This window comes from Coregonus lavaretus, assembly GCF_964263955.1.
Source record: "Coregonus lavaretus genome assembly, chromosome: 35".
NCBI classification, from domain to species: domain Eukaryota; kingdom Metazoa; phylum Chordata; class Actinopteri; order Salmoniformes; family Salmonidae; genus Coregonus; species Coregonus lavaretus.
The window spans coordinates 4,501,071-4,512,929 of record NC_140022.1 but is presented as its reverse complement, the minus strand read 5'-3'; the positions used below and the strand labels follow the sequence as shown (position 1 = coordinate 4,512,929).

At 49.0% G+C, this 11,859-nt stretch overlaps 1 protein-coding gene across 5 annotated transcripts; it reads right to left on the bottom strand.

The window, feature by feature from the left end:
- Window positions 1–1,650: 1,650 nt before the first annotated feature.
- On the bottom strand, window positions 1,651–11,858 carry ndufs1 (NADH:ubiquinone oxidoreductase core subunit S1). 5 transcript variants are annotated; one of them, XM_084152551.1, is made up of 18 exons: window positions 11,584–11,670; window positions 10,949–11,025; window positions 10,727–10,818; window positions 10,336–10,602; window positions 10,114–10,244; window positions 9,664–9,849; window positions 7,770–7,904; window positions 7,496–7,610; window positions 5,556–5,678; window positions 5,109–5,131; window positions 4,071–4,199; window positions 3,697–3,826; window positions 3,231–3,391; window positions 2,895–3,049; window positions 2,557–2,732; window positions 2,306–2,440; window positions 2,057–2,129; window positions 1,651–1,913 (listed from the first exon to the last, which is right to left on the bottom strand). In XM_084152551.1, the coding sequence occupies exons 2-18, from the start codon at window positions 11,019–11,021 to the stop codon at window positions 1,822–1,824; spliced, it is 2,196 nt and encodes a 731-aa protein (XP_084008677.1). In that variant the 5' UTR covers window positions 11,022–11,025; window positions 11,584–11,670; the 3' UTR covers window positions 1,651–1,821. The 5 variants fall into 5 exon arrangements, with proteins under 5 accessions (XP_084008677.1, XP_084008679.1, XP_084008680.1 ...); XM_084152553.1 differs by lacking the exon at window positions 5,109–5,131 and adding an exon at window positions 5,056–5,078; XM_084152554.1 differs by lacking the exon at window positions 5,109–5,131 and adding an exon at window positions 4,950–4,972.
- Between the last annotated feature and the right edge of the window lies 1 nt (window position 11,859).

Sequence of the window (11,859 nt, the reverse complement as noted above, 5' to 3'; positions counted from 1 at the left end):
AAACTAATAATAAACCCAAGCAACAATACAGTGTAATGGGTATAGGACCCTCCAGAAATAGTCCATAGTGCAAATTCAACAGTCCGTACATCCCAGAAGATAGATTAAATCTACATTGGTGGTGTAGGCACTCTGGGCTCAGTCAGTCCATGTCCAAAGACACTCCACTCTCTCTCCCACTCTGTTGGGTCAACTGCTGTTCTAGCACACCTCTGCATCGGTCAGTCCCTATCCAGATACTCCATGCTCTTCCACAGCTTCTCTGTCTCCTACTCTCTCCACAGCTTCTCTGTCTCCCACTCTCCTCCACAACTTCTCTCTCTGTCTCCCACTCTACTCCACAACTTCTGTCTCCCACTCTACTCCACAACTTCTGTCTCCTACTCTCTCCTCCACAACTTCTGTCTCCTAATCTCTCCTCCACAACTTCTGTCTCCTACTCCCTCCTCCACAACTTCTCTCTCCTCCACAACTTCTGTCTCCTACTCCCTCCTCCACAACTTCTCTCCTCCACAACTTCTGTCTCCTACTCTCTCCTCCACAACTTGTCTCCTACTCTCTCCTCCACAACTTCTGTCTCCTAATCTCTCCTCCACAACTTCTGTCTCCTACTCCCTCCTCCACAACTTCTCTCTCCTCCACAACTTCTGTCTCCTACTCCCTCCTCCACAACTTCTCTCCTCCACAGCTTCTCTCTCTCCTACTCTCTCCTCCACAGCTTCTCTCACTCCTACTCTCCTCCACAGCTTCTCTCTCCTCGACAGCTTCGCTCTCTCCTACAGCTTCTCTCTCTCCTACTCTCCTCCACAGCTTCTCTCTCCTACTCTCCTCCATAGCTTCTCTCTCCACAGCTTCTCGCTCCTACTCTCCTCCACAGCTTCTGTCTCTCCTACTCTCCTCTACAGCTTCTCTCTCCTACTCTCTCCTCTCCAGCTTCTCTCTCCTACCCTCTCCTCCACAGCTTCTCTCTCCTACTCTCAACAGCTTCTCTCTCCTACTCTCCTCCACAGCTTCTCTCTCTCCTACTCTCCTCCACAGCTTCTCTCTCTCCTCCACAGCTTCTCTCTCCTCCACAGCTTCTCTCTCTCCTACTCTCCTCCACAGCTTCTCTCTCCACTCTGTTGGGTCCAGCACTACTGTAGCACACCTCTACCTTGGCATCTTTGGAGGTCAGCAAGGTGACCATGCTCTCGTTATGAGGTCAAAGCCCATGCAAAACTCACTGAACAGCACAGTGAGCCCCAGCACACTCATCGCAATCTGCACCGTGAACAGACTCCTCTCATCGGCTGTCCATTTTCACCCCTGGGGAGAGGACATCACAGCAGGCACCTACGATACCGTTCCCCACACGTCCTGCGCTACAGGAGAAGATTTGACCGGTCGTGGCATTAGCTCTCCACACCCTTAAATTAATCTTAGGGAAGTTAAAGACTGGAGTCTGAATTAAACCGATGTCTGAGAGGTTTATAACAGAACTGGCCATCTCTGCTGACGTCACTCAGTATTGGCTACAACGCTTCCACTCTACAAAGTCACAAAGCAGACAAGACTGTTATAATGTGTGGAATAAAGGATAAACAGTGGTGTTGGAGTTGTCCTCATGAGGGCAAGGTGAGAGACGCGCACAATAACACAAGGACAGAGTGCTACAGGATAACATTTTATTCATAATCAAGTTTCATTTTCTTCAACAGTCTCTTCCCTTGAACTCAGTGTGGAAATTACATCTTTACAGCAATCAGCAAAAAACAACTTAAATAAAGGAGAGCGTCATCACTGTGTGTGTGCGTTTGGCTGTCTGAGTGTGTGCGTATGAGTTCAGCAGATGGATGGTTCGTCGACGGCGTCAGCTCCCTCTGTGACGGCTTTAACACACTTGGCCATAGTCTGAGACGCTCTACTAATGGGATCTATGAGAGAGAGAGAGAATGTTACACACACACTCATTTCCTCACACAAGTGACAAAAGGATCCCACCAATTATCCGTGTGCATTCCGCCCTCTCATCAGTCTGACAAACTAACATTCACAGAGCTATGTCTATGGTACATACCTGTCATATAGAAGTCTTTAGCTGTCAGCTGAGGAGAAACGAGAGGATTTGCTAGAAGAGTCTGATTCACAGCCTGAGAGAGAGAGAGAGATAAAGGACGGTTGAGTATGCTCTCAATATCAGTGTCAAAAACAACAGTCTCCAATGATGATTTCATAACAGTTGATTGTAAAGAAGTCAGTTAAGGGGTGGAATGTTAAAGGCTATGTTCTGACCTGTGAGAGTTTGAGGTTAGGGGTGAAAGGTTACCTGTGAGAGTTGGTTGGCCTGTTTAAAGTAGTTGGCCTCCTCAACGTCGTCGTAGCGGACCAGGTTAGGAGAAACCTCGGCCAGCCGGCCCCTCACCTCATCCACAGAGTCATAGGGTAGAGTCAGCCCCGCCAGCTGCAACACACACATTAGTTACATATAACACACACACTTTATATACACACACACCACAAACACACCACGTCTTCAAGAAATGCATACGGTATGGGTGTGTGTGTGTGTGTGTGTACCTCAGAGATGGCTCTGATGATCTTCCAGTCCTCCCTGGCCATGCCGGGCGCGGTGACGGCCACGCGTGTCTGTTGACTCCTCCCCTCTGTGTTGACGTATGTTCCGTTTTTCTCCGTGTATGCCGCGCCGGGCAGGATAACGTCAGCCATGGTAGCACCCACGTCTCCATGGTGACCTGGCAGCGATACACACACAGCCCTCAGACATGTACCATACATATGCTGTATATAGAATGGCAGGTGCGTGTGTTGCATGGGAAGAGTGCACTGGGTGTGTTCTACCCTGATAAATGAACATGTTGTCCTGTGTGTGTGTGTGTGTGTGTGTGTGTGTGTACCCTGGTAGATGATCATGCTGTCTTTGGGCAGGTCCTGTCTGGTGATGCATTCTCCGTCAGCTCCTAGCAGGAACAGAACCTTGGGCGGGGCTTTACGGATAGACTCCACCCCCGCCTTGTAGCCCAGATCCAGGGCTGCCACCTGACTGGCTACCCTGCAGATAGACAAACAGATGATTGGACGCTAGTAGGGATAGACAAAGTTGTTAGCTGTATGCTAAACGCTTATATTAGCTATATGCTAAATGCTGGTAATAGCTGGATGCTAAATGCTAGTAATAGCTGGATGCTCAATGCTACTAGAAGTTAGCCCAGAGATAGGTTTAGCATGTTAACCTGTGTAGGACGTTGAGGACCTTCCAGCCCTCATCCGCTCCGCTGCTGGCCCGAGCGTTCTGGGCGATGGTTTGCACAGAGCTCAAGATGGCTCCTCCGTCCTCCCTCTGAAGAGAGGCACTACCCACCACCACTACCGGTCGCTTGGCCTGCGCCAGCACCTGGAGGAGGAGAGAGAGAAAGAGAGAAGGACAGGGAAAGGTTAGGGCATTGCATAACCACAAACAGAACTGGACCACGTCCAGTAGTACACAACATTATGGAACGCAGATGGAAATACATGGTCTAGATTCTAGAACAGACATGCTTCTCTGTCATGCAGAATGACCAATCATGTCAGTTCTATTCATGACATTCCGATCTGTAACAATGTTGGTTGCAGCATTTCTATCGACAACAATGCAACCCCAACTCGCGCCGACTGTCCCCCCCCAATCCCTTCCCAGTCTGTGGTGGCCGTGGTTACCTGGCAGAAGGGGTGTGTTCCGTTAGCGATGTCCTGCAGCACCTGAGTAGACTCTCCCAGGTGGTCGTAAGTGTAACTCAGATCCGCACTGCTCCCCACCACAGACACCTTCAACTCATTATGCAACCAGCTGAGAGAGGAAGGGGAGATGGTGAGAGAGGCTTCCTACTGCAAGTTGGTGTGTGTGTGTGTGTGTGTGTGTGCGTGCGCTGCTGCAGACATCAATTAATGTGTGTGTGTTTATGGAGGTTGCACTTTTGGATACATCTGTTGAAAGCAGGACCTCACTTCAAGGATTGGTGTGTGTATGCAGCCAATGTTTAGGTGTGTGTGTGTGTGTGTTTGAGTGCATTTAGATGTGTGTGTGTGTGTACCTCTTGCGGATGCGTGCATTGAAGAGCGGGGCTTCGTAGCGAGGGTTGGTTCCTATAAGTAGCAGCAGGTCAGCTTCCTCAATGCCACTGATCCGAGAGTTCAGCAGGTAGTTGGAACGCAGGTCAGAGCTAAACAAACCACAATACAACCTATTACTAACCATGAGACAACTTTTTACTAACATGCCATTACTAACCATAATACAACCTATTACAACCTATTATTAACGTACCATAACCAACCATAATCTAACCATGACGCAATATACAATTCCTTCACCCTTCTCTACCTCACTACTCCCGACTCACCCCTACTCCCACACCCTTAACTCACCCCTCCCTGATTTAGCCAGCCCCAGTGTCGGGGAAGACCTCCTCCCCCTCCCTGCCACCCTGACTCACCCAGCCCCAGTGTCTGGGAAGACCTCCTCCCCCTCCCTGCCACCCTGACTCACCCAGCCCCAGTGTCAGGGAAGACCTCCTCCCCCTCCCTGCCACCCTGACTCACCCAGCCCCAGTGTCTGGGAAGACCTCCTCCCCCTCCCTGCCACCCTGACTCACCCAGCCCCAGTGTCTGGGAAGACCTCCTCCCCCTCCCTGCCACCCTGACTCACCCAGCCCCAGTGTCTGGGAAGACCTCCTCCCCCTCCCTGCCACCCTGACTCACCCAGCCCCAGTGTCAGGGAAGACCTCCTCCCCCTCCCTGCCACCCTGACTCACCCAGCCCCAGTGTCTGGGAAGACCTCCTCCCCCTCCCTGCCACCCTGACTCACCCAGCCCCAGTGTCTGGGAAGACCTCCTCCCCCTCCCTGCCACCCTGACTCACCCAGCCCCAGTGTCTGTGAAGACCTCCTCCCCCTCCCTGCCACCCTGACTCACCCAGCCCCAGTGTCAGGGAAGACCTCCTCCCGCACCCTGCCACCCTGACTCACCCAGCCCCAGTGTCTGGGAAGACCTCCTCCCCCTCCCTGCCACCCTGACTCACCCAGCCCCAGTGTCTGGGAAGACCTCCTCCCCCTCCCTGCCACCCTGACTCACCCAGCCCCAGTATCTGGGAAGACCTCCTCCCCCTCCCTGCCACCCTGACTCACCCAGCCCCAGTATCTGGGAAGACCTCCTCCCCCTCCCTGCCACCCTGACTCACCCAGCCCCAGTGTCTGGGAAGACCTCCTCCCCCTCCCTGCCACCCTGACTCACCCAGCCCCAGTATCTGGGAAGACCTCCTCCCCCTCCCTGCCACCCTGACTCACCCAGCCCCAGTGTCTGGGAAGACCTCCTCCCCCTCCCTGCCACCCTGACTCACCCAGCCCCAGTGTCTGGGAAGACCTCCTCCCCCTCCCTGCCACCCTGACTCACCCAGCCCCAGTGTCTGGGAAGACCTCCTCCCCCTCCCTGCCACCCTGACTCACCCAGCCCCAGTGTCTGGGAAGACCTCCTCCCCCTCCCTGCCACCCTGACTCACCCAGCCCCAGTATGTGGGAAGACCTCCTCAGTACAGAGGTTGTCACTGTTCAGTCTGTTGAGCAGGTCCTTCAGAGACACCAGAGCCTCCGCATCCACCATACCTCCAGCTATGGCTGCCACGTCACTGCCCTGGGCCCCCTGCAACTACACACACACACACACACACATTACACACGATACCTAAACACATACATACAGTGCATTTGGAAAGTATTCAGACCCCTTCCCTTTTTCCACTTTGTTTCGTTACAGCCTTATTCTAAAATGGATTTAAAAAAAAAAATCCTCATCAATCTACACACAATACCCCATAATGACAAAGCTAAAACAGGTTTGTAGAAATGTTTGCAAATGTATTAAAAATAAAAAACAGAAGTATTCAGACCCTTGCTATGAGACTCGACATTGAGCGCATGTGCATCCTGTTTCCATTGATCATCCTTGAGATGTTTCTGCAACTTGATTAGAGGTCCACCTATGGTATATTAAATTGTTTGGAAATGATTTGGAAAGGCACACACATCAGTCTATAGATGTTCCCACAGTTGACAGTGTATGTCAGAGCAAAAACCAAGCCATGAGGTCGAAGGAATTGTCCGTAGAGCTCCGAGATAGAATTGTGTCAAGGCTCAGATCTGGGGAAGGGTGCCAAAAAAATTCTGCAGCATTGAAGGTCCCCAAGAACACAGTGGCCTCCATCATTCTTAAATGGAATAAGTTTGGAACCACCAAGACTCTTCCTAGAGCTGGCAACTTGTCCAAACTGAGCAATCAGGGGAGAAGGGCCTTGGTCAGGGAGGTGACAAAAGGACCTGATGGTCACTCTGACAGAGCTCCAGAGTTCCTCTGTGGAGGTGGGAGAACCTTCCAGAAGGACAACCATCTCTGCAGCACTCCACCAAATCAGGCCTTTATGGTAGAGTGGCCAGACGGAAGCCACTCCTCAGTAAAAGGCTCATGACAGCCCACTTGGAGTTTGCCAAAAGGCACCTAAAGACTCTCAGAACATGAGAAACAAGATTCTCTGGTCTGATGAAACCAAGATTTAACTCTTTGGCCTGAATGCCAAGCGTCACGTATGGAGGAAACCTGGCACCATCCCTACGGTGAAGCATGGTGGTGGCAGCATCATGCTGTGGGGATGTTTTTCAGCAGCAGGGACTGGGAGGCTAGTCAGGATCGAGGGAAAGATGAACAGAGCAAAGTACAGAGAGATCCTTGATGAAAACCTGCTCCAAAGCGCTCAGGACCTCAGACTGGGGCGAAGGTTCACCTTCCAACAGGACAGCGACCCTAAGCACACAGCCAAGACAACACAGGAGTGGCTTCGGGACAAGTCTCTGAATGTCCTTGAGTGGCCCAGCCAGAGCCCGGACTTGAACCCAATAGAACATCTCTGGAGAGACCTGAAAATAGCTGTGCAGCGACGCTCCCCATCCAACCTGACAGAGCTTGAGAGGGTATGCAGAGAAGAATGGGAGAAACTCTCCAAATACAGGTGTACCAAGCTTGTAGCGTCATACCCAAGAAGACTCAAGGCTGTAATCGCTGCCAAAGGTGCTTCAACAAAGCACTGAGTAATGGGTCTGAATACTTATGTAAATGTCATATTTCTGTTTTTTGTTTTTAATACATTTGCAAAAATTTCTAAAAACCTGTTTTTGCTTTGTCATTATGGGGTATTGTGTGTAGATTGATGAGGGGGAAAAAACAATTTAATCAATTTTTGAATAAGGCTGTAATGTAACAAAATGTGGAAAAAGTCAAGGAGTCTGAATACTTTCAGAATGCACTGTATATACTAACTTTTTATACAGACAAACATTACAGGCACCACTTCAGATCTTCCTATAGACAGACAGAAAACAATATCATTGCCTACAGTGTCCAACATGTCTGTTGAGTGACAAACATCAGTGACAGACACATCACAGACAGACGGACACTACACACAGACTTACTGCTCCGGCCACGCGTGTGAGTACGTCCTCCCAGGATGTGGGGACCAGCTGTCCTGACGCGTCCTTCACCATAGGCTGGGTCAGCCTCTGGCGCTTCAGACCGTCATACGCAAATCTACAAACACACACACGCTTTATACACATGTAACACACACGGTAGACACGGTAACAACACACACGTTATATACATATATTGATTGGACTTTGAAGTCCCAACTGTTTGCAGGGTGATAGACAAGTAAGGGGTGTGGTTAGGGCCAGGTCTGTGTCTCACCTGGTCTTGTCTGAGATCCACTCTTCGTTGATGTCTTCGTTCAGGCGGGGCAGAACCCTCATCACCTCTCCACCACGCGTACTCACAATGATGTTACTGCCTACTGCATCCAACACATCTATAGACTCAGTCTTCCTACAAACACACAACAATGGTTCTGCCTACACCGTCCATCATGTCTATATACTGGATCTAGAGTGTAGATCCATCTTCCTTTTTACAAACACACACATTGTACACACACACTTGATATATTCTCACACACACACAGTACAGTGGGGAGAACAAGTATTTGATACACTGCCGATTTTGCAGGTTTTCCTACTTACAATGCATGTAGAGGTCTGTAATTTTTATCATAGGTACACTTCAACTGTGAGAGACGGAATCTAAAACAAAAATCCAGAAAATCACGTTGTATGATTTTTAAATAAGTAATTTGCATTTTATTGCATGACATAAGTATTTGATCACCTACCAACCAGTAAGAATTCCGGCTCTCACAGACCTGTTAACTTTTCTTTAAGAAGCCCTCCTGTTCTCCACTCATTACCTGTATTAACTGCACCTGTTTGAACTCGTTACCTGTATAAAAGACACCTGTCCACACACTCAATCAAACAGACTCCAACCTCTCCACAATGGCCAAGACCAGAGAGCTGTGTAAGGACATCAGGGATAAAATTGTAGACCTGCACAAGGCTGGGATGGGCTACAGGACAATAGGCAAGCAACTTGGTGAGAAGGCAACAACTGTTTGCGCAATTATTAGAAAATGGAAGAAGTTCAAGATGACGGTCAATCACCCTCGGTCTGGGGCTCCATGCAAGATCTCACCTCATGGGGCATCAATGATCATGAGGAAGGTGAGGGATCAGCCCAGAACTACACGGCAGGACCTGGTCAATGACCTGAAGAGAGCTGGGACCACAGTCTCAAAGAAAACCATTAGTAACACACTACGCCGTCATGGATTAAAATCCTGCAGCGCACGCAAGGTCCCCCTGCTCAAGCCAGCGCATGTCCAGGCCTGTCTGAAGTTTGCCAATGACCATCTGGATGATCCAGAGGAGGAATGGGAGAAGGTCATGTGGTCTGATGAGACAAAAATAGAGCTTTTTGGTCTAAACTCCACTCGCCGTGTTTGGAGGAAGAAGAAGGATGAGTACAACCCCAAGAACACCATCCCAACCGTGAAGCATGGAGGTGGAAACATCATTCTTTGGGGATGCTTTTCTGCAAAGGGGACAGGACGACTGCACCGTATTGAGGGGAGGATGGATGGGGCCATGTATCGCGAGATCTTGGCCAACAACCTCCTTCCCTCAGTAAGAGCATTGAAGATGGGTCGTGGCTGGGTCTTCCAGCATGACAACGACCCGAAACACACAGCCAGGGCAACTAAAGAGTGGCTCCGTAAGAAGCATCTCAAGGTCCTGGAGTGGCCTAGCCAGTCTCCAGACCTGAACCCAATAGAAAATCTTTGGAGGGAGCTGAAAGTCCGTATTGCCCAGCGACAGCCCCGAAACCTGAAGGATCTGGAGAAGGTCTGTATGGAGGAGTGGGCCAAAATCCCTGCTGCAGTGTGTGCAAACCTGGTCAAGACCTACAGGAAACGTATGATCTCTGTAATTGCAAACAAAGGTTTCTGTACCAAATATTAAGTTCTGCTTTTCTGATGTATCAAATACTTATGTCATGCAATAAAATGCAAATTAATTACTTAAAAATCATACAATGTGATTTTCTGGATTTTTGTTTTAGATTCCGTCTCTCACAGTTGAAGTGTACCTATGATAAAAATTACAGACCTCTACATGCTTTGTAAGTAGGAAAATCGGCAGTGTATGAAATACTTGTTCTCCCCACTGTATATATCTCACACACACAGTACCTGGTCTCCCAGGGTCGTGAGGTGAAGGCGTATGGTTTGGAGGTGAGGGCTCCTACTGGACATATGTCGATGACGTTTCCTGACATCTCGGACATGAACATCTTCTCCACGTACGTTCCCACCTGCATGTTGTTCCCTCTGCCTGTGGTACCCAGGTCCTCTACACCTGCAATCTCACTGGCAAAACTGGCATATGGAGAAATAAAAAAAACAATCAAATCAACTGATCAATACCAACCCATGGCCAGCAATCTCACTGGTAAAACTGGCATTTAGGCACAAAGGCCTAGCATTAGAATGTATACAGAGTGGAGATAGGAGTACGGTGGCTGACAAGGACATACAAAGCGAAGGGAGAGAGAGAGAGTGAGGAGTATGGTGGCTGAGAGGGACAAACAAAGCGGAGAAAGATTAGTACGGTGGCTGAGAGGGACACAGCATAGTACTCACCGGATGCAGCGTGTGCACTGGATGCAGCGGGTCATGATGGTTTTGATGAGTGGTCCAATGTTCTTATCCTCCACGGCCCGCTTGTCCTCAGAGAAACGACTGCGGTCTGAACCAAACTGCATGGACTGGTCCTGAGGCACAACCCACACCCAAAAACACAACAGTCAGTATGTGTGTGTGTGTGTGCGTGCGCATTTACACGTTCAGAGTGTGTGTGTTTACCTGAAGGTCACACTCTCCTCCCTGGTCACAGATGGGGCAGTCCAGAGGGTGGTTAGCCAGCAGGAACTCCATCACTCCCTCTCTGGCCTTGCGGGTCTTCTCTGAGTTGGTCAGGATGTTCCAGCCTTTCATCACTGGCATGGCGCACGCCGCCGCCAGCTTTGGGGCTTTCTCGATCTCCACCAGACACATTCTGCAGTTCCCAGCCACAGACAGACGCTCGTGGTAGCAGAATCGAGGAATCTGCACCCCCATCTTCTCACAGGCCTAAACAAACACAAATACAATGAGTCAGTCACAATAAAACACACAGCCACAATTAGTCACCAGGCCTACTGCATAACCCTACATGGTGAATGGGGTCAGTGTGAGGTCAAAGTTCAAAGGTTACCTGCAGCACTGTGGTTCCAGGCAGCACCTCCAATGGTTTCCCATCAACAAACACCTCCACCATGTTACTGGCAGCTCTTGCTGAGGTACGCACTGCAAACACAAACACAGATAACACTTCAAAGTAATCAGAAACCCTAGAGAGAAATTGTGTGTGTTCGCTTCAAAACACAACATGCATTCATGTATCCAAGTAGCTTGAGGGTGCACACACGGTCTTTACCATTGTTGGAGGGGACCAGGCTGCCCTTGGCTGCCCCAGCTAGCGCGCGGCTAACGGCTGGCAAACGCAACATGACGCTGGAAAGAGAGCAGAAGTGAAACATATCTAACTGGCTATTGTATAGCTAATCGTTCTAGTTAGCTTATCTAAGAGTAAGACACAGCTTGGGGTACATATGTCATAACAAATTACATTAGTTGTATTAATTATGATAATATGTGTGCACTACTACCGGTGGTCTATGGCAAGGGACAACTGCATAACGACCTGTAAACTCAAAGATGATACAAAATCGGACACCTTGCTAGCTGTGTCAACTTACTAGAAGTTGTCACACACACAGTCAACATAAGAGTGAATAAATGTCCACATCAGTTAAGTTACATGAAACGGCCTCCCCTGTCTCCAATGTTAGCTAGTACTGCGTTGACGTTTTCTCAGCACTCGAGTTGGTGTTGTCGAATGCTTTCTTAGCAAGTTAGCGTTCAATGTTAGCTAGATACAAGTCAAGGACACGGGACATCGCACTGAATTTACAGAGGCTGGCTGTTACTAAATCCAAATAATGCATACTAATGTAAACTATACAATCTGCATGGTCACATAGGAATTAAGTATTGGTATTTTATTCTTACCTTGTCGCTATTTGGCCTTCTTGACCAGAACAGCGATTAATTTATGCACTAGCTTGAAATCCTATGGCGAATTTTCGGCAGTCTCCGTCACAACAACGAAAATGAACGATTCACCACGATATATCAAAGGAAGAAATGGGCCATTTTGCCCATACTTCTTAATTAAAAATGAAGTTACATGTATTTACATAATATGAAAACATATGCATATGTTCAAAACGATTAGAATCATAAAGATATTTAACGTTTTCAAGTTATTATTGACTATTTCACCCG

Excerpts from the sequence above, each read along its gene's own strand:
- ndufs1 (XM_084152550.1), bottom strand. The coding sequence starts at position 11,021 with ATGTTGCGTTTGCCAGCCGTTAGCCGCGCGCTAGCTGGGGCAGCCAAG. Across the intron at positions 3,050-3,230 it reads GTCCTCAACGTCCTACACAG|GGTAGCCAGTCAGGTGGCAG; the intron begins GTTAACATGCTA and ends GTCTATCTGCAG. Across the intron at positions 2,130-2,305 it reads AGGCCAACCAACTCTCACAG|GCTGTGAATCAGACTCTTCT; the intron begins GTAACCTTTCAC and ends TCTCTCTCTCAG.